Source organism: Polyodon spathula, chromosome 1, assembly GCF_017654505.1.
Source record: "Polyodon spathula isolate WHYD16114869_AA chromosome 1, ASM1765450v1, whole genome shotgun sequence".
Lineage (NCBI taxonomy): Eukaryota > Metazoa > Chordata > Actinopteri > Acipenseriformes > Polyodontidae > Polyodon > Polyodon spathula.
Window position 1 is genome coordinate 37132658 of NC_054534.1, and position 20414 is coordinate 37153071.

General features: G+C 42.6%; 1 protein-coding gene across 1 annotated transcript in view; it reads right to left on the reverse strand.

The window, feature by feature from the left end:
• The window catches only part of LOC121319460, a 45766-nt gene extending 25998 nt beyond the window's left edge, over window positions 1–19768 (reverse strand). The window contains exons 1-2 of the mRNA XM_041256949.1: window positions 18663–19768; window positions 15192–16564 (exon numbers count right to left, since the gene is read on the reverse strand). Of these exons, the coding sequence (XP_041112883.1) occupies window positions 15192–16564; window positions 18663–19698 (2409 nt within the window). The 5' untranslated portion in view covers window positions 19699–19768. The remainder of the gene's footprint in view (window positions 1–15191; window positions 16565–18662) is intronic.
• Between the last annotated feature and the right edge of the window lie 646 nt (window positions 19769–20414).

The following is a 20414-nucleotide window of genomic DNA, read 5'->3' on the forward strand; positions in this document are numbered from 1 at the left end:
CGTCCTCCTACTGTTCTGGATCTTTCACATGGTGGTAAAGAGGCGTCTATAGCAAGTGTTCGGTGCCGAGTTTATTTCCAACTGTACATCTGGTTGCTTTGGCCAGTTAAACTGACGGTAGTTCCTTGCGCCAAGGTATCAGCGAGAACTGCCAGAGATTCTATATAGCAAGGATGGTTTATGTCTTTTCAGGGTATTGGCGCAGCAAAAGTAAATCAGCCAAAAGCACCTTTTTACTTTGAATTTGTAGTTCCCAACTCTCTGAGGTGAAATGTAGAAAATAAGTCAATACCTGCCATACAGTAAGACACATAAGTCGCCAAAGTAAGATTAAAAAGAATGTCCTCCTTTTTCTCCTGTTTTTTTGCAGACCCCGGATACTTTTATCCATGCATATGTATATTACAGGACATCTGAGGTTAATTACAATTTACTTGTTTTGTCAACATGGAAATATACTAGGAAACGCACTTATTGTGACGTCTATATTCATATTAAATTATTTATTTCTGTTTTAAAATTGAATATTTGTCTGCAAAAAATATATCTTTTTATATAATATAAAAAAGGTCTGGTATGTGTGGGATTAGAAGCTATAAATTTCAGTTTGCAAGTGTGTTGTGTTACTGTCAGTGCTACACAATTAGTTAAGAACATAAGAAAGTTTACAAACGAGAGGAGGCCATTCGGCCCATCTTGTTCGTTTGGTTGTTAGTAGCTTATTGATCCCAAAATCTCATCAAGCAGCTTCTTGAAGGATCCCAGGGTGTCAGCTTCAACAACATTACTGGGGAGTTGATTAAAGGCCCTCACGATTCTCTGTGTAAAAAAGTGCCTCCTATTTTCTGTTCTGAATGCCCCTTTGTCTAATCTCCATTTGTGACCCCTGGTCCTTGTTTCTTTTTTCAGGTCGAAAAAGTCCCTTGGGTCGACATTGTCAATACCTTTTAGAATTTTGAATGCTTAAATTAGGTCGCCGCATAGTCGTCTTTTTTCAAGACTGAATAGATTCAATTATTTTAGCCTGCCAGCATATGACATGCCTTTTAAACCCAGAATAATTCTGGCCGCTCTTCTTTGCACTCTTTCTAGGGCAGCAATGTCCTTTTTGTAGCGAGGTGACCAGCACTGAACACAATATTCAAGATGAGGCCTTACTAATGCATTGTACAATTTTAGCATTACTTCCCTTGATTTAAATTCAACACTTTTCACAATGTATCCAAGCATCTTGTTGGCCTTTTTTATAGCTTCCCTACATTGTCTAGATGAAGACATTTCTGAGCCAACAAAAACTCCTAGGTCTTTTTCACAGATTCCTTCTCCAATTTCAGTATCTCCCATATGATATTTATAATGCACATTTTTATTTCCTGCTTGCAGTATCTTACGCTTTTCTCTATTAAATGTCATTTGCCATTGTGGCAAAGTGGCTGGTGAATGGGAAACAGGTGATGTGGTGCAGGAGTAAAAGGCAGACAATTGTAATCCTGTGGAAAGTGCTTTATTTGTTTTCCAGGTCTGGCGACCATTTAAATAATAATACCCCAGCAATACACAACCATGTGTAAAGCGCGGGGTTAATAAAACAGGGCACTGTCCCGAACAGAAACGAACACACGGTCACCAGTCCTGGATGAGTGCAGATGTGCTTGTGGTGAGTGAAGACATGGGTATTTCGTGACGGTTGGTGCAGTGGTGATCCAGTTTGTGCTGACCCTCTGTGACATCTCCGGATTTGTGAGTTCAACTGTCTAGTGGTGCAAAAACACAGACAATTACTAAACAAACAAAACACAACACACAGCACGTTTTCTTATTAAATGAGAGCTCCTCTCTCTCCAGCATTTACCCAAACGAAGGAAAAGATCAGCGTTACCCTGACCCCTATATGTAATCCCGCATCACATCTTGGTAAACGGTTGCAGCTGCCTTATTGCTTGCAGCTGCCCCTCGTTTACCTTTCAGGTCAATACGGTCTTACAACAAGTCTCACTTCTTTCCAGGCTGGAAACGAACTGTCAGGCCAGCCCTTCCAGATACTCCCCCCCCCCCCCCCCACCCCCCCTTCTTTAGAACCCTCACAGGTCGGGAGGGAGATTTATCACCAGAACTCATTATCTTTCTGTCACAGCCATGTGTCTGCCCAGTTCTGAATCTTGTCTAGATCATTTTGAATGACCTTTGCTGCTGCAACAGTGTTTGCCACTCCTCCTATTTTTGTGTCATCTGCAAATTTAACAAGTTTGCTTACTATACCAGAATCTAAATCATTAATGTAGATTAGGAATAGCAGAGGACCTAATACTGATCCCTGTGGTACTCCACTGGCTACCTCATTCCATTCTGAGGTTTCTCTAATCAGTACTTTCTATTTTCTACATGTTAACCACTCCCTAATCCATGTACATGTGTTTCCTTGAATCCCTTGTGTTTCCTTGAAATGTGTTTCCTTGAATGAGAAAACAAGCAGTATTTTGAAAGATCAGGTCTTTCAAGAAATCAAGAATATGAGTGTTTTAAGAGCTAAGATTAATAGGATAAGTGATTATTTGTTGCAATAGTGTTTGTGTTAATATATCACAATGTATCTTTTAATATATTCCAGCTGTAAATCTCTTATCAATAGCAGCAAACAATCCTTGTATCAGCACATCTGAATAATCAATATATACTTGTTTAAAGGGGCAGCCTTTTATGTTATGTAAAACAGGACCACTTTTTAAAGCTGAGGCAAACTTGATTGAACATAAAGTTGCCGTATCATTGAAAAGATGTCAAAAATGTCTAATGACAAAGTTAAACAAGCACAGAGCAGGCAGTGAGGCTTTATATGACTGCAGGAACAAACATTACAATTTAATAGATTGTTGGCTGGCAGCTGATCCAAAGCGGTGCCCACATAATGTTGATGTAAGGTAACTTTTTAAGTTTCTCAAGGTACCATTAATATGTTACTGAAAGAGGTCCCATACAAAGGCTCTCCATTTTGTCTCTATGGAACTGACTAGCTTGAACATGATTACTTGTGTTACTTTATTTTGTATGTCACGATCTGAACTTCTCCTTGATTTCTTATGAGTGGGTGAGATACAGCAAATAAGCCTTGCTTATATAATCATGTAAACAGCACCAGTGATTTAATGTAACAGCTGTAGCAACCCAGTCATAACAGATCACTTTCAGTTAATGACATTTCATTACAGGGAATGACCTGCAGTTGACCTGTTTTTTTTTTTCAATATCATTTTATATTTATGAATGAAAATCTTGCAATTGTCTTGTACCATTAATTGAAATCGGGTGCATGTAACTCTTGCTCAGTGTGTAAACTTGGAAAAGTGATGAGTTTAAAAGGAGGTAAACTTTTTTAGACAGGTGGATACTACAATAAAACAAACACTTAAGGCATTTAAATACATGCCACATTAACTGGATCAAAATAAATAGTCACAATATCTTTTACATGGGTATTGACTTTGAAAGGGAAGATGATTACCTATAATGACAACAGTTTATGATTATAAACTGCTGTTAAAGAAAGGTTGATAATATACCGCTATGGTCAACATGTTCCAGGGTTTAAAGCAAAACACTGACTAATAATTTCCAACTGTAATGAAATGTTTGTAAGCAGGGACAGTACAGAAAATACAATGTCCCGTTTTAACCTCAGTAAGTGTGTCCAATTGCCAGTGTTGCAAAGTACTGTAGGTACTGGTCTCAGTGCGGATTTGGGATTTACACGCACAGGCATAAATCTATTTACATAACATTTCTATAACTACATTCCTATTGGGATTCATGTGTAGTCAGGCTGCAATACTGATAGCATAGTGAAGTGATCCTTTTCCAAATGAAACAGTCCTATATTCAAGAAATTGAAATACACTACCCGCATAAACACATAAAAACACCTGTATGGATGCCAACATATGCCTACTGTAAATTCAAACCTTAAGAACAACTACATTATTCTGGTATGATTTAATTAATTAGTGTGATTTGTATTGCACAAGGTAAGTTAAGATACAGAAACTATCCAGTATGCCACTGTTTACAGGCTAATGTCCCAATTTAACTCAGATAAAGACCTATCTCTTGCCATGCTGAACTATATAAGCTTCTGAATACCTTAATACCTTTCTGAATATAAATGTGGACAATGAGTGATAGGGCAAATTCGGTTTCAAAAGCTTTTCAAAATCCTTAGCCTGACTGACTTTACAGATAAATTTAATACAATGTATTATCCACCCTGGCAGGGCATACTAGGTCATTATGCACCATATCAATATATGTTTAATCTGGTCCTCATCTGTAAGAAAGTAGTGCGCCACTGAACTGTGCTATACTATACTCTTGATTTTGATTAACTTGTACCTTTCTCCCATGTTTCCCAACAGGCAGGTAGTTCTGTTGAAGGCAATGGAAATCGTTACTCAAGCTATCAGCACATAATTAGCTGGTACTGATACAGCAGATTTTCACCTCACAATGAGAAATGATCAAGAGACTGACCCTGGTCTTCCTGCCCATTGTATATTTAATTTTGTATGATACAGTAGAATTGGCAGTGAACTGGAAAAGCCAGTGATTAAAAATAATTAAATGATGTGTCATCTATTAAAATAAATGAGGCCCAAGCAATTCTCAAAGGGGAACTCTGTACTTTATGAAGATCTTGTGTATTTACATTTGAATGTACCAATATAAAATGCATTGACTTATTTTATTGAAATGGCCACCTACAATTGGAGTTTAAATCACTTTATGAATACCTTCACCTAACTTACAAATTCTTGTATGTTACATATTAATGTGTGACAAACTTAATATTAGAACATTTTGAAAAAATCATTATTTTTTAAAATTAAATTACAAAAATCACATTAAATAAATTTAAAAAAAATGTCATGAGGTTCCTTAAATCTTCATTCCTCAAATTGTTACAGACTATTACAATAGTAATTTTATTATTGTGGTTGGCCTTGTGATTTGATCCTCTGTTGATCTGGGGCAAGTATCGAATTAGCTTTATTCATATGGATCACAGGACTTGGATTTCCCCTATGTACATGCAATTAAGGAGTTGAAATGGAAATGTCTATTGGAGCTAAAATCAATGCAGTGGTTAATTATATAAATGCCAAATAAAATGTTTTAAGAATATCAGTGAGCAAAATATGTAGGCAATAGAACCCAAAGAAGAGGGCTTTACTGTCTGATAAGGCCCGTCTCAAGCTGTTAAATGCCTGAGCCGAAGACGAGGTAACTTAACATAATGAAAAGGGCCTTACCAGATGTTCTATTGCTATTAGAAAATGGCTGTGTTAAAAAATAAATAAATAAATAAATAAAAACATTTTAAGATTCTGTTTGTTTTTTTTGTGATTTTTATGCTGAACTACTTTTGTTGCTAATAAATACAAATGTTTTCCTCAATATTCCATGTGTTGTCTGGTAGCCTTGATGCATCATGGGTATTTCCAATAGTCTATAATACCTCAATACTACCAAAAATTTAATTACATGGAGGTACTCTTCAGTTGAGGCATCTCATACACAAAAGCAAACATGGTTTGTGAACTTTCTTTTTTTTTTTTTTTTTTTTTTTATCTAGCTCTTAAAATGTTTTAAAAATCTAAAATAATAAAAGTACAGATACTTCTGTATTTTATAATTAGGATTTGAGTGCAGGTTTGTGTATTTGTGCAAGTTTCAGTATTTAAGTTACCATTAGGTCATAAAATGTATTAGTGAAAATAAAAAAAAACTTAGTACTACAATTAAAAATATCTAGAAGTAGCCAACATGTGTTAATGATGATGCTGTTAGTTCAGTAACTTGTTCACAGTGTGTTCATAAAGTGTATTTAAAGCTTCCCAGCTTTGTTAGAGAACAGTCTGGTGCCTATGATTGGCATTTGATATTCCCCTGCCTGTTGATATTCTGAAACAAAGTTGCTGAAAGTAATCAGAGAAGCTTCAGGAATGTGGAAGAACCAGTAATACAATGCTATCTCAGAGTTGTTTCCTTCAGGATACTGTAGATTAGACATACAGCAAAAAGGTTCTGTACTTTCTGTGCTATGTTAATGCTTGGATTCTTATCATCTTTACTTAGGTGTGACAGGACGGCGTGTGATGACATCAGGCCAGATGCAGGAACAAAAACAAATACTGCAGATAGGGTGCAAATGGTGCTTGTGCCGTTTATTTAAATAAATAACAAAAATAAAGATTTAAACAAGAAAACACTGCTCTCAGAGGAAAATAAAAGATTTAAACAAAAATCTCCCTGTCCCTCTCTTCTCACTTTCACTATCACTCTCAAGCCGGGTTTACATTGCACGGTTTTTGCAATCGCGGGAGTCAGCGCCACTCACACTTATAGATCGAGCTACGATTTCTCACTGTTGATCAGGGATTGCAAGCTACACGAGATATCTTGTCTCGGACTGCGCCTATTTTCATTGCAGAATCGTAGACATCATTCGGGGGAATCGTGGACTCAAGCGAGGAGGCAATCGCTGTTGTCTGTGCATTGTTTTGCACAGAAATAAAAGAAGAAAACGTGGAGAAGATCCATTTGGACGTGTAATTGGCTTAATAGACGTGGCCAGTACGGACTGATAATGCAACTCGAGTCGAGGTGCATCCAAAAAAGTACAACACTCTCTCTTAGTACAAAATATTTATTATTATTGGAGTGGGAGATTAGCAATCATCATCAGAATTCCAAATTCTAATGAATAATCTGAAGACTTTTAAACTAATAAATATTTTGTACTACGAGCGAGTGTTGCGCTTCTGAACACATTAGAATCTAACTTTAATAGTAGGCTACTACACGTTTGTTATAGGTTTAAATATGCAACAACGTAATCTACATTATTTCTATTTCTCACACACACAGACGCGCACCCCTCCTCCTATTTTGAATAAATTAGCAATACAAGCATACAGTACAGGTTTGAAAGGGATATCGAATACAAGTGACTGTAGAAATTGATTGCCATGAGAGCACACACTACCACACACAGTATCTGCTTTGGCGTTAACAAGTTATAACAATTATTTACTTAACAGGTATCTTCAATGAGCGATCATGATAGGAAATGTCACTTATGTCAAAGAGGTGCACAACCTTTCTCTTAGTCGATATTGTTGCTAACTTGGCCTATTGGCTGCTAGCAGCATTCGTCAAGAAATCAGCCCGTAGCCCCTCACACACTTCACGAATTGCTGTGTCGGGGACTAAAATTGTCTGAGATGTTAGAAATTTGTCGGGACGTCGTAAGAGCGTTGGGAGATCGCAGAAGCTATTAACCGGGCATCATAGACCGTCTCACACTTATCGGCCATTTTGTCCCTGAAAACCTCTTATTGTCCCTGATTTTAAGAAATTAGTTGCTGACTCCTCAGCTCGTCGGCAATCAGCAAAAATCGTGCAGTGTAAACCCGGCATCACTCCCCCAAACTCCCACCTGGAGTGCAGACAGCTGCAGGTTTATACTCCGTGGCCGAGGGGTTTAACGTGCTAGAAATTATTCTATTACCCCTGGTCCACAATCTACACGAGTTTATTAAATTACTCCTGGCACAGGGCGAGTTTACTAACCAAAACTTTCAAAATAAAACAATAACAAAAAACACACGGTGCTTTGCCGTCACATATAAATGCAATAAATAAATACAAAAACAATAACCATGGCTTTCGCCGTCGTAAATCCAATAAATAAATCATAATAAACAAGTACAAAATAACACAGGCAGAGGTGGAGACCCCATTCTAAAAATAAATAAACAATACGGTATATTTAAACAGCAGGGCTGTCCTACCGCCCTGCTACATTAGGATAACAACCAATATAACACAATAACATTTTATAATAAGATTGTAGTTCAATATTCTATCAGAATAGGAGCTTCTATATTGTTCCAATAGATGGTGATAGCTCTTCAGGTCAAAGTTAAGAACTAAGATGGGGCAGCCAGGTATTGTCACACACAGACATATTAATCTCTAGTTCTGTTTTACATTGCCTTCCAATAATTGTGACACAAGATTTTATTACATTTTTTAAACTAGGATTTATTACAGCAGCTCCTTATTTAACCTCAGACACTTTTTATATGCATAATAATAGTACATTATTTCCTCAGATGTGTTGTGATCTATTACAATGACTAATCTATATTGAAAACCTTCCTTTGTGCATGTGGTTTTTTAGAATGCTATACTTGAACAGGCTGGAGTGAGTGTTAATTACTTAAAGAACATGATAACTGAATGCATTGCTTATTCAGTTATGTTCCTGTGGCATACATATAGCTGTTACATCATCACAGTAAAGCCCACATATTAAAATAATTTTACTTTATTAAGACAATGGCTTAGACCATGTGACTTGTATCAAGTGCTAACTAGTTTGTTCAAGTCCCAATTTATAGTCTAATTAGTTATAGCAATTCATAATTTTCAATAAAAGCCAATATAAAAGCATTAAAAACAAATCCTTGGCCATCTTTTTTCATAAATAAATATTAAAATAAAGTTTGATTGATTTATATGTTGTTGTGTTGGTTTAATTTGCAGAAGTCTTCATACATAATCACTACAGTTTACATCCTTTGATCATATTCTTCTTGTAAAGTGGGAAATTAGTAAAACTGTTAAGAAAAAAATTTTAACCAAAAAATTGATTCTCACCCGAACTATAGTGTGACATTTGCAATACATTAAAATACATTTAATACTAAAACATAAAAAAAAAAAAAAAAATCAAAAATAACACCATTTTGTGTTTGGGTGACTTGCATGGTCAATATTTGTAGTCTGAAGCAGTGCTTTTTGAATCCTGTATCAATTATTTTTCAGAGTAAGGAAATGGGTTCCCTGATAATTATATAACATTTATATAACTAATTAAATCAGAGCTTGATTAGTCATTGTACAGGAAAAAATATATACAATTTCATTTTTTATCTACAATTGCATCTACATTTAAAATTGTGGATAGGGTTGAATTTGTTGCTCCAACATTTTCTCTTATATATACCGTATATACCATGCATATATATAATATACAGCAGCTTGCGAAAGTATTGACACCCCTTGGCATTTTTCCTATTTTGTTGTCTTACAACCTGGAATTAAAACGGATTTTTGTTTGGATTTCATGTAATGGACATACACAAATTGGTGAAGTGAAATGAAAAAAATAACTTGTTTAAAAGAATTCTAAAAAATAAATAACGGAAAAGTGGTGCATGCATATGTATTCACCCCCTTTGCTATTAAGCCTCTAAATAAGATCTGGTGCAACCAATTACCTTCAGAAGTCACATAATTAGTTAAATAAATTCCACCTGTGTGCAATCTAAGTGTCACATGATCTGTCACATGATCTTAGTATATATACACCTGTTCTGAAAGGCCCCAGAGTCTGTAACACCACTAAGCAAGGGGCACCACCAAGCAAGCGGCACCATGAAGACCAAGGAGCTCTCCAAACAGGTCAGGGACAAAGTTGTGGAGAAGTACAGATCAGGGTTGGGTTATAAAAAAATATCTGAAACTTTGAACATCCCACGGAGCACCATTAAAGCCATTATTAAAAAATGGAAAGAATATGGCACCACAACAAACCTGGCAAGAGAGGGCCGCCCACCAAAACTCACGGGCCAGGCAAGGAGGGCATTAATCAGAGAGGCAACAAAGAGACCAAAGATAACCCTGAAGGAGCTGCAAAGCTCCACAGCAGAGATTGGAGTATCTGTCCATAGGACCACTTTAAGCCGTACACTCCACAGAGCTGGGCTTTACGGAAGAGTGGCCAGAAAAAAAGCCATTGCTTAAAGAAAAAAAATAAGCAAACACGTTTGGTGTTCGCCAAAAGGCATGTGGGAGACTCCCCAAACATATGGAAGAAGGTACTCTGGTCAGATGAGACTAAAATTGAGCTTTTTGGCCATCAAGGAAAACGCTATGTCTGGTGCACACCCAACACCTCTCATCACCCCGAGAACACCATCCCCACAGTGAAGCATGGTGGTGGCAGCATCATGCTGTAGGATGTTTTTCATCGGCAGGGACTGGGAAACTGGTCAGAATTGAAAGAATGATGGATGGCGCTAAATACAGGGAAATTCTTGAGGGAAACCTGTTTCAGTCTTCCAGAGATTTGAGACTGGGATGGAGGTTCACCTTCCAGCAGGACAATGACCCTAAGCATACTGCTAAAGCAACACTCAAGTGGTTTAAGGGGAAACATTTAAATGTCTTGGAATGGCCTAGTCAAAGCCCAGACCTCAATCCAATTGAGAATCTGTGGTATGACTTAAAGATTGCTGTACACCAGCGGAACCCATCCAACTTGAAGGAGCTGGAGCAGTTTTGCCTTGAAGAATGGGCAAAAATCCCAGTGGCTAGATGTGCCAAGCTTATAGATACATACCCCAAGAGACTTGCAGCTGTAATTGCTGCAAAAGGTGGCTCTACAAAGTATTGACTTTGGGGGGGGGGGGGGGGGGGGGGGGGGGGGGGGGGGGGGGGTGGTAGGCATGTTGTGTAAATCAAATGATACAAACCCCCAAAAAATCAATTTTAATTCCAGGTTGTAAGGCAACAAAATAAGAAAAATGCCAAGGGGGGTCAATAGTTTTCTGTTTTTTTGTCTTATTTCTTGTTTGTTTCACAAAAAAAATATTTTGCATGTGAAAATTAATTAAAAATCAAAACTGAAATAGCTTGGTTGGATAAGTGTACCCCCCTTGGCATCAGGTGTAACCAAGCCTTCAAAATCACACCCAAGTTAAGTGGCTTCCACCTGTGTTAAATTGTAGTGATTCAGATGATTTCAGGATAAATTCAGCAGTTCCTGTAGGTTCCCTCTGCTGGGTAGTGCATTTCAAAGCAAAGACTCAACCATGAGCACCAAGGCTCTTTCAAAAGAACTCTGGGACAAAGTTGTTGAAAGGCAACAGATCAGGGATGGGAGGCCTTGAATATCCCTTGGAGACGGTCAAGACAATTATTAAGAAAGTGGAAGGTGTATGGCATCACCAGACCCTGCCTAGATTAGGCCATCCCTCCAAACTGGATGACCGAGCAAGAAGGAGACTGATCAAAGAGGCTACAAAGAGGCCAATGGCAACTTTGCAAAAGCTACAGGCTTTTATGGCCAAGACTGGCCAAAGTGTGTATGTGACAATAATATCCCAAGCACTCCACAAATCTGGCCTGTATGGTAGGGTGGCAAGAAGGAAGCCATTACTCAAGAAAGCCAACCTTGAATCTTGTTTGAAGTATGCAAAAAAACACTCAGGAGAGTCTGTAGCCATGTGGCAAAAAGTTTTGTGGTCTGACAAAACTAAAATAGAACTTTTTGGCCTAAATGCAAAGCATTATGGTTGGCGCAAACCAAACACAGCACATCACCCAAAGAACACCATCCCTACTGTGAAGCAAGGTGTTGGCAGCATCATGTTATGGGGATGTTTCTCATCAGCAGGGACTGGGGCACTTGTCAGGATAGAAGGGAAAATGAATGGAGCAAAGTACAGAGAAGTCCTTGAGAAAAACCTGCTGCCCTCTTCAAGAAAGCTGAAACTTGAACAGAAGTTCACCATTCAGCATGACAACGACCCAAAGCACACAGCCAAAGCTACACTGGGGTGACTAAGGAACAAAAAGGTAAATGTCCTCGAGTGGCTCAGTCAGAGCCCCGACCTAAATCCAATTTAGTGGTGTGACTAAGGAACTTGACAGAGCTTGAACAGTTTTGTAAAGAAGAATGGTCAAATATTGTCAAATCTAGGTGTGCAAAGATGGTAGAGACCTATCCCAACAGACTCACAGCTATAATTGCTGCCAAAGATGCTTCCACCACATATTAACTCAGGGGGTTGGAGACTTATCCAATTATGATCTTTCAGTTTTTATATATATATATATATATATATATATATATATATATATATATATATATATATATATATATATACACACACACACTACTGGAAACTGCACTTGGAAACTGGAGGAAACTCTGACAGGAAGAGGTCTGCCAGACCCAAAGTCACAACAGAATTAGAAGACAAGTTTCTAAGAGTCAACAGCTTGCTCACAGGACAACTGCTTGAAGCTCAGCTTAACACTGGTCAAAGTAAGCAAGTCTCATTTTCAACTGTGAAGAGAAGACTTCTAGCTGTAGGTTTGACAGGTCGAGTGGCAGTAAGAAAGACATTGCTAAGATGGCAAAATAAGAAAAAGAGGCTTGCCTGGGCCACGAAGCACCGCCAGTGGACTACTGAAGACTGGAAGAAGGGCTTATGTACCAATTAATCAAAATTTGAAATCTTCGGTTCATCATGCAGGGTTTTTGTATGCTGTCAAGTAGGCGAAAGGATGGTTCCTTGGTGTGTGACCGTCAAACAGGGAGGAGGAGGCGTGATGGTCTGGGGCTCTTTTGCTGGATCCAAAGTTGGCAACTTGCACAGAGTGAGTGGCACCCTGAACCAAAACGGCTACCACAGCATTTTTCATCACCATGCAATACCCTCTGGTATACGCCTAGTTGGTCAGGGGTTCATCCTACAGAAAGATAATGACCCAAAACATACCTCCAGGCTATGTGAGAATTACCTTAGAAGAAAAGAACAAGACGGTAGGTTTCAAATCATGGAATGGCCAGCACAGTCTCTAGACTTAAACCCCATCGAGTTGGTTTGGGATGAACTGGCCAGAAAGGTGAAAGCAAAGCAACCTACAAGTGCAACACGTTTGGAAGAACTTTCCGAACAATATTTGATTTCCATTGTAGAAAGAATGTCACGAGTGTGTTCGGCTGTTATATCTGCAAAAGGTGGCACCCAAAAGGCAGAACACAAGGAGTTTAAGTGACTGGCTCAAGGTCACACAATGAGTTAGCCAGGATTTGAACCAGGGGCCTCATGGTTACAAACCCTTTTCTTTAACCACTGGACCACACTGCCTAATTAATATCAGGCAACTAGCAAGATCAAGTATTGAACAAGGGGTTAATTTATTAAGTCCACAAATCCACCCAAAGTTCACTACTGCAGAGATATTTAATAGCCAAAAAGTGTCAAGTATGCTGTGACAGAGAAAGAATGATTCTTGGTGATAAATCTCTCTCCCTACCTGTGAGGGCGCTGTGTAAAGGGAACAGAGTGCCCTGGTCTGGATGGCCAGAAAATTAATTCCCAGGGTTAGAAGGAAGTCGGTCATATGGAAAGGGGGCGGATCTATGATACACTAAATCATTGACCTGGAAGGGAAACAACGTGGCAGCCACTGATTGGATGAGCGTTTGCACTAGTTAACCAAGGTGTCATGATTGATGGTACAAAAGGGAGCATAGCGAAGTGATCTTTTACTTGTTATGCTTAAACTGTCACCAGAGGCCAGCACAAACCTAGATTACACTGCACTTTGTTTCACAAATAACTGTATTTATACCACAAGCACTTTAGCACTCACTGTGGACTTGTGTTTTGTGTTACGTTTGGGTGTATAAGATCAGGGCTATTATTTTGGGACCATACCATGGATTAAAACATGCAGCTATATTGCCTCTTTCTCATTGTTATTGTTTACTGCTGTTTTGTCATCAGATTTTGGATTATAAAAATAAATAACATTGCACCTGGATTACTGTTGTCTGTCACTTTGTCACATATGCACAATACTCACATGGACCACACTCTTGATCCAAACAGGGAAGAAATCACTTGGGTCAAATCCACTGAGCCGATAGCTGAATAACCACACCAAACCACACTATGAAATTTCTCTCTGGAGTGATTGAACCCAGCTGGTTTAAATAAGATAACAATTAAGGCAATTGTGAACTAGTGAACAAATTAGTCAATTAGGCAATCAATTAGGATCAACAACACTGCTGTGCAGACCCTTTATACACCAAACAAATCACCAGTAATATAAGGCCACTTTTGCACTGCCTCTAGCTTGTTCCAGTCAGTGGCTGTTCCTGCTTCACTTGACTACATGAACAGTTGGAAAACACACCACTTGCCTAGATGAAGCTTCAACTGAGCCTTCCGGATCATTTCCAGAACCTTCTGCAAATGCTGAAGGAACGCTTTGAAGGTCTTAGCAGGTTATTGAGGTACACCAGACATGCCATCTTGGTGATCTTCTCCAGGACACATTTCATTAGCCTCTCAAATGTAGCAGGAATATTGCACAGCAAAAAGGGCATGATCGAAAACTGCCACAACCCCGGGCCGGTGGAGAATGTTGTCTTTGCTCGAAAGACCCCGTTGCATGTAAAAAGTACTGTGAGTGTTTTGTTTGTTTGTCTTGTAATTGTCCTGTCTTGTGCATTACTAATGGCTAACACATCACCAAGGGCCAGCACTAAATCGGACAGCACTTCACCATTGTCACAAATATAAACCTGTATTGCCCACCACAAGCACTACTGCACGCACCCAGGACTGGTGACCATGTGTGGGAGGGTAGTGGGTGGAGCTTTTGGGAAGGACCAGAAATGACAGCACACAGGAGCCGGAAATGGAGATTAGTCCTTAGAGCCCTGTACCATCAATGGTATCAGGGCAGGGTTTTATTTTACAAAAACAATAAAAATAGAACAGTCCAGTATTGCAAAAAATAAACAAGAAAACCACCTGGAATACCAGCAATGGTAAACTCAGGTTTGAAATAAAAAGAGTAAACAAAAATGTCACGGTTACAAAATAACAACAAAGGAAGCACTGGGTTTCGTTGTGGTACTGCGGTGGGTTTCCTCTCACCGCTTCTTAGCTCCCTTTCACAGATTAATGGCCAGTCCTCGGTTCCTCACTCCAGTAATCCAACAGTGTCCAAGATTTTCAAGCTTCTGTGAATAACAGCAGTGAATGAAAGCAACAAAGCAAGCACAGCATGTGTTTTCAGTTCAGCCCAGACAGCGCGAATGGCAAAACCATACTGCTTAAATACTGCCAAGTCCCACCCCTGCAATCAGCACGCTGCCCCACGTCAGCCAATCAACGAGAACAGCACAGCTGATTGCAATGATGGGACCCGACGGCCGCATGGTTCTACCTTGGGCCAAGATGGCTGCCTGACCCGGAACTTCCTGCATGGTCAGAGTTCAGCCTCCTGATCCAATCACGGTCAACCCTACACAGCGCTGCCGGTGGTCGGGAGGGCAAATTACGACAGGGACTCCTTCCAGTCCTGTCACACATCCCCCCCCTCAGAGTGGAGCCATAGGCACACTCGGCCAACCCTAACTCCCCTAAATCACCACCCTCCCTTGAAAAAAAATCAGCATTTTGATGCTCCTTACCCGAACGATGTTTAACAGTGAAGTTAAAGGGTTGCAGCGCCAGACTCCACCGAGTAATCCGGGCGTTCGTGTCCCTCATCGTGTTTAGCCACTTAAGAGGAGCGTGATCTGTGACAAGAGTGAAGGACCGCCCCAGGAGATAATATCGAAGAGAGTTCATGGCCCATTTAATGGCCAGGCACTCCTTCTCAATAACTGAGTAGTTGCGCTCCCTCTGAGCCATTTTCCTGCTAATGTATAGCACGGGGTGCTCTACCCCATCGATCTCCTGGGACAAGACTGCCCCCAGACCGACATCCGAGGCATCTGTCTGGAGGATGAATTCCCTGTCGAAATCTGGTGACACTAGTGCAGGGGCTTGGCAAAGTATCCGCTTTATCATGTCAAATGCTTCCTGACACTCATCTGACCATTTTACAGTGTTTGGGGCGCTCTTCTTAGTTAGGTCAATCAAGGGGCTAACAATGGTGGAAAACTCGGGGATAAAACGGCGATAATAGCCTGCCAGCCCCAAAAGTGACCTCACTTGAGCCTTGGTTCGTGGAACCAGAGTGTCCACCAAGGCCTGGACCTTGGAAGCCACTGGTTTTACCCGACCATTACCCATGCTAAATCCAAGATATTGGGTCTCTTGTTTGCCAAACGCGCATTTACCTAGGTTGACTGTTAGCCCCGCCTCCCTCAGAGACTGCAGGACAGCCGCCAATCTATCAAGGTGCTCCTTCCAGGTAGAGCTAAAAATAACCACGTCATCAATATACGCTGCAGCATACTGATGATGGGGACATAACACCTTGTCCATCAGTCTCTGGAAGGTAGCCGGGGCCCCATGCAACCCAAAGGGCATGGTCTTGAAATGAAACAAGCCATCCGGGGTAGCAAATGCGGTTTTCTCCTTGGAGCTGGGTGTTAATGGGATCTGCCAATATCCCTTCGTCAGGTCCAGAGTGGACAAGAACCTCGCCTTACCCAGTCTGTCAAGGAGCTCATCCACTCGGGGCATGGGGTACGCATCGAACTTGGAGATAGCGTTCACCTTTCTAAAGTCCACACAGAAACGAGTGGAGCCATCCTTCTTAGGTACCATTACCACAGGACTACACCACTCGCTCTGGGAAGGTTGCACTACTCCCAGCTCGAGCATACTGGCCACTTCCCGGCGCATTACACCCCGCCGACTTTCCGGGATCCGGTAAGGCCTCTGACGCACTCGAACACCTGGCGGAGTAATAATGGCATGTTCAATAATGTCAGTTCTACCGGGCAACTCAGAAAAAACATCACTGAATTCCTCAATTAGTTGGCCCAGCTCCTGTTTCTGACAGGGAAGTAACTGTTTCCCCATTGAAATCTTAGTTGTTTGACCAAGTGGCCCCACCTCAGGACCAAAATCCTCCTCGGGGATATCATTAGCAATAAACAGGGCCTCTCTGTCTCTCCAAGGTTTTAACAAATTTACATGATAAATTTGAAGTGGTTTTCGATGGTCCGGCTGCCTGATTTCATAATTGACTCTCCCTATAGCTCGAACCACCTCATAAGGCCCTTGCCACTTGGCAAACAACTTAGACTCAGCTGTGGGAAGAAGCAGCAGTACCTTATCCCCAGTTCGAAAAGTCCGAATTCGTGCTTTTTGATTGTACTGCTGCTGCTGCTGATGCTGAGCATTGCGCAGGTTCTCTTGAGCCAAACGACCAACTAATTCTAAGCGATCTCTGTAGCAGTAGTACATATTTGACTACATTTTTAGACGTAGAGGTTTGGTCCTCCCACCCTTCTCGCACGAGATCGAGAATGCCTCGGGGTTGTCTCCCATACAGCAGCTCAAACGGGGAGAACCCAGTTGAGCTCTGTGGCACCTCTCTCACTGCGAACATCAGGAAGGGAAGGAGTTTTGCCCAATGTTTTTGTTCCTGGTTCACAAATCGCCTCAGCATCTGCTTCAGGGTCTGATTAAACCTTTCCACCAGGCCATCTGTCTGTGGATGGTACACAGAGGTCCTGATGGGATGGATTTTCAAAATTTTGTAAACTTCTTTGAGGGTATCGGACATGAAGTTAGTTCCTTGATCTGTCAGAATCTCTTTGGGCACCCCTACTCTAGCAATAATCTTAACTAGTTCTTTAGCAATGGCGACAGCACTAGTGGAGCGCAGTGGCACCGCCTCTGGATATCGAGTAGCATAATCCACCATTACTAAAATGTGCGTATATCCAGAGTCGGCGGGCTGCACTGGGCCCACTATGTCCATTGCTATGCGATCGAAGGGAGTACAAACCAGGGGCAGTGGGACCAGCGGGGCCGGGCGAACCCGTCCCGGCGCTACTCTCTGACAATCGGGACACTCCGCTACATATTTCCTCACATCCATGTGGAGTCCCATCCAATAAAACCGGGCCAGTATTCGTTCCAAGGTCTTTTCCCGCCCCAGGTGGCCAGAAAAGGGAATATCATGTGCCAACCTCATGACCTCCCGGCGGAAAGACCCCGGAACCAATAACTGGGTTACAGGCTGTCCTGTGCCCGGGGCTTGGGATACCCTATACAGCAAATGCCCCATCACGATGAAGTGAGGAAATGTGAGCGGCCCGCAGCCTTCAACTTCCTTCCCCTCGACAGACCGAACCTGCCCCCGGATGTGCACCAGAGTGGGGTCGTTACTTTGCTCCCACTCCAGGTCCACACCCCGGTCCCAGAATTGCGGTATGCCGAGCGGGGCCTCAGTAGCTTCTGCTCTAGGGATCTCAGTAACCCGCTCCCGCTGGTCACACTGGACACCCACACCCTTCTGTGTTCGTTTGACAGGCAAAGCAGATTCCCCCACCAATCCCCAGCCTTGTCTCATTAATGCCCCCTCAAGTTTCTCAGCCCTCCGCTCTCTTTTAGTTTTACGGGGCCGGAACCTGGAAGTAAATATGTCGGCCTGCAAGGGAAAGATCCGGCCAATTGGATCCCCCGTTGCGACCACCCCTTCTACAATGGGTGGCCGAGCCGCATTGACCTTAACTTCTGAATAGTAAGGCCAATCTCGACCCAAAATCACTGGGTATGGCACCTTTTTAGCGACGGCCACGACTACATGGCACGTCCGACTTTCCACAGTCATTCTAACTTTAGTGGTAGGATATGCCTTGGTTTCTCCATGAATACACGAGATGGTCACAGACCCCTGTGGCCGCCAAGGCGTACCCTCCAAGAGAGCAGACCGAATTATAGTGTGACTACACCCTGAGTCCACTAATGCGTGGGTACTCATATTACCAACATCTACATTAATAATGCAAGGCCCCTCCCGACCCCTTCCCCTGTACTCACCACCCTCTGCAGCCGGACATCGCAAGGCCACGTCACACTCCATCGCGATGGGACAGAATCTCGCGATGTGCCCCACCTCGTGGCACCGGAAGCAGGTAGGGGAAGGCGGCGCTGTGGGAGACGGCTGTTTGTCCCTTGGTCCACTAGGGGAGGTCCAAGGATTCTCTCTAGCCCAGCTGGGAGCTAACCTCTGTCTCCACTTTGGAGGAGAGGCGCTCAAAGGGACAGGGAAAACTGAAGGCCTCGTTGCAGTCTTTGGGTGCGCTGGCGAAGGCCGATGCCTCACTGGAGCTGGACTGGGGTCCACCCGAAGCAGTGCGTCCTCGAAGGCCTCCGCCAGCTCGACGGCCGTGTCCATCGTCTCGGGACTGTGGCGAGCGACCCAGGCTCGAGTCTCTGGTTCCAACACCTCCAGGAACTGGTCGACCGCCACAGACTCCATGATTTGTTGGGTGGTCCGTTCAGTGGGACGCAGCCAGCGGGTCAGATGGTCCCAGAGTTGCTGGGCCATGATGCGAGGCCGGGTTCCCTCCAGCCGCTTGTAACTCCGGAAACGCCGGCAATGCGTCTCCGGGGTGATATTAAGGCGCCGGAGGATAGCTGTCTTCACCTGGGAGTAATCTTCCGCCGCCACGTTGCTCAGAGCCTGGTATGCTGCCTGCGCTTCACCAGTTAGACAGGGGGCTAGTTGGGCTGCCCAACATCCGGCTGGCCACCCTGACACTGTAGCCATCCGCTCAAATGTGGTCAGGAAGGCCTCCGGGTCATCTTCTGGGGTCATCTTTTGCAGACGGATTTTGGGCACTGGCAGCACTGGTCCAGCTGCTGCGACCGGGACCTGAGCTTGGGCTTGGGCCACTACCAGGTTCTGAATGGCCAGACACATGGCCGCCATCTTGTCAGCCATCGCAGTCATGTGGGCTGTACGCTCAGCATCCCTCTGAGCATCCCGTTCTTCCCGACGCCGCTCTATACCATCACGGTGTCTCTCCTGATCCTCCAGAACGGCTTGCAGGGTGTGCCGGTCCATGCTCATCCCACTTCTGACACCACCTGTGGGAGGGTAGTGGGTGGAGCTTTTGGGAAGGACCAGAAATGACAGCACACAGGAGCCGGAAATGGAGATTAGTCCTTAGAGCCCTGTACCATCAATGGTATCAGGGCAGGGTTTTATTTTACAAAAACAATAAAAATAGAACAGTCCAGTATTGCAAAAAATAAACAAGAAAACCACCTGGAATACCAGCAATGGTAAACTCAGGTTTGAAATAAAAAGAGTAAACAAAAATGTCACGGTTACAAAATAACAACAAAGGAAGCACTGGGTTTCGTTGTGGTACTGCGGTGGGTTTCCTCTCACCGCTTCTTAGCTCCCTTTCACAGATTAATGGCCAGTCCTCGGTTCCTCACTCCAGTAATCCAACAGTGTCCAAGATTTTCAAGCTTCTGTGAATAACAGCAGTGAATGAAAGCAACAAAGCAAGCACAGCATGTGTTTTCAGTTCAGCCCAGACAGCGCGAATGGCAAAACCATACTGCTTAAATACTGCCAAGTCCCACCCCTGCAATCAGCACGCTGCCCCACGTCAGCCAATCAACGAGAACAGCACAGCTGATTGCAATGATGGGACCCGACGGCCGCATGGTTCTACCTTGGGCCAAGATGGCTGCCTGACCCGGAACTTCCTGCATGGTCAGAGTTCAGCCTCCTGATCCAATCACGGTCAACCCTACACAGCGCTGCCGGTGGTC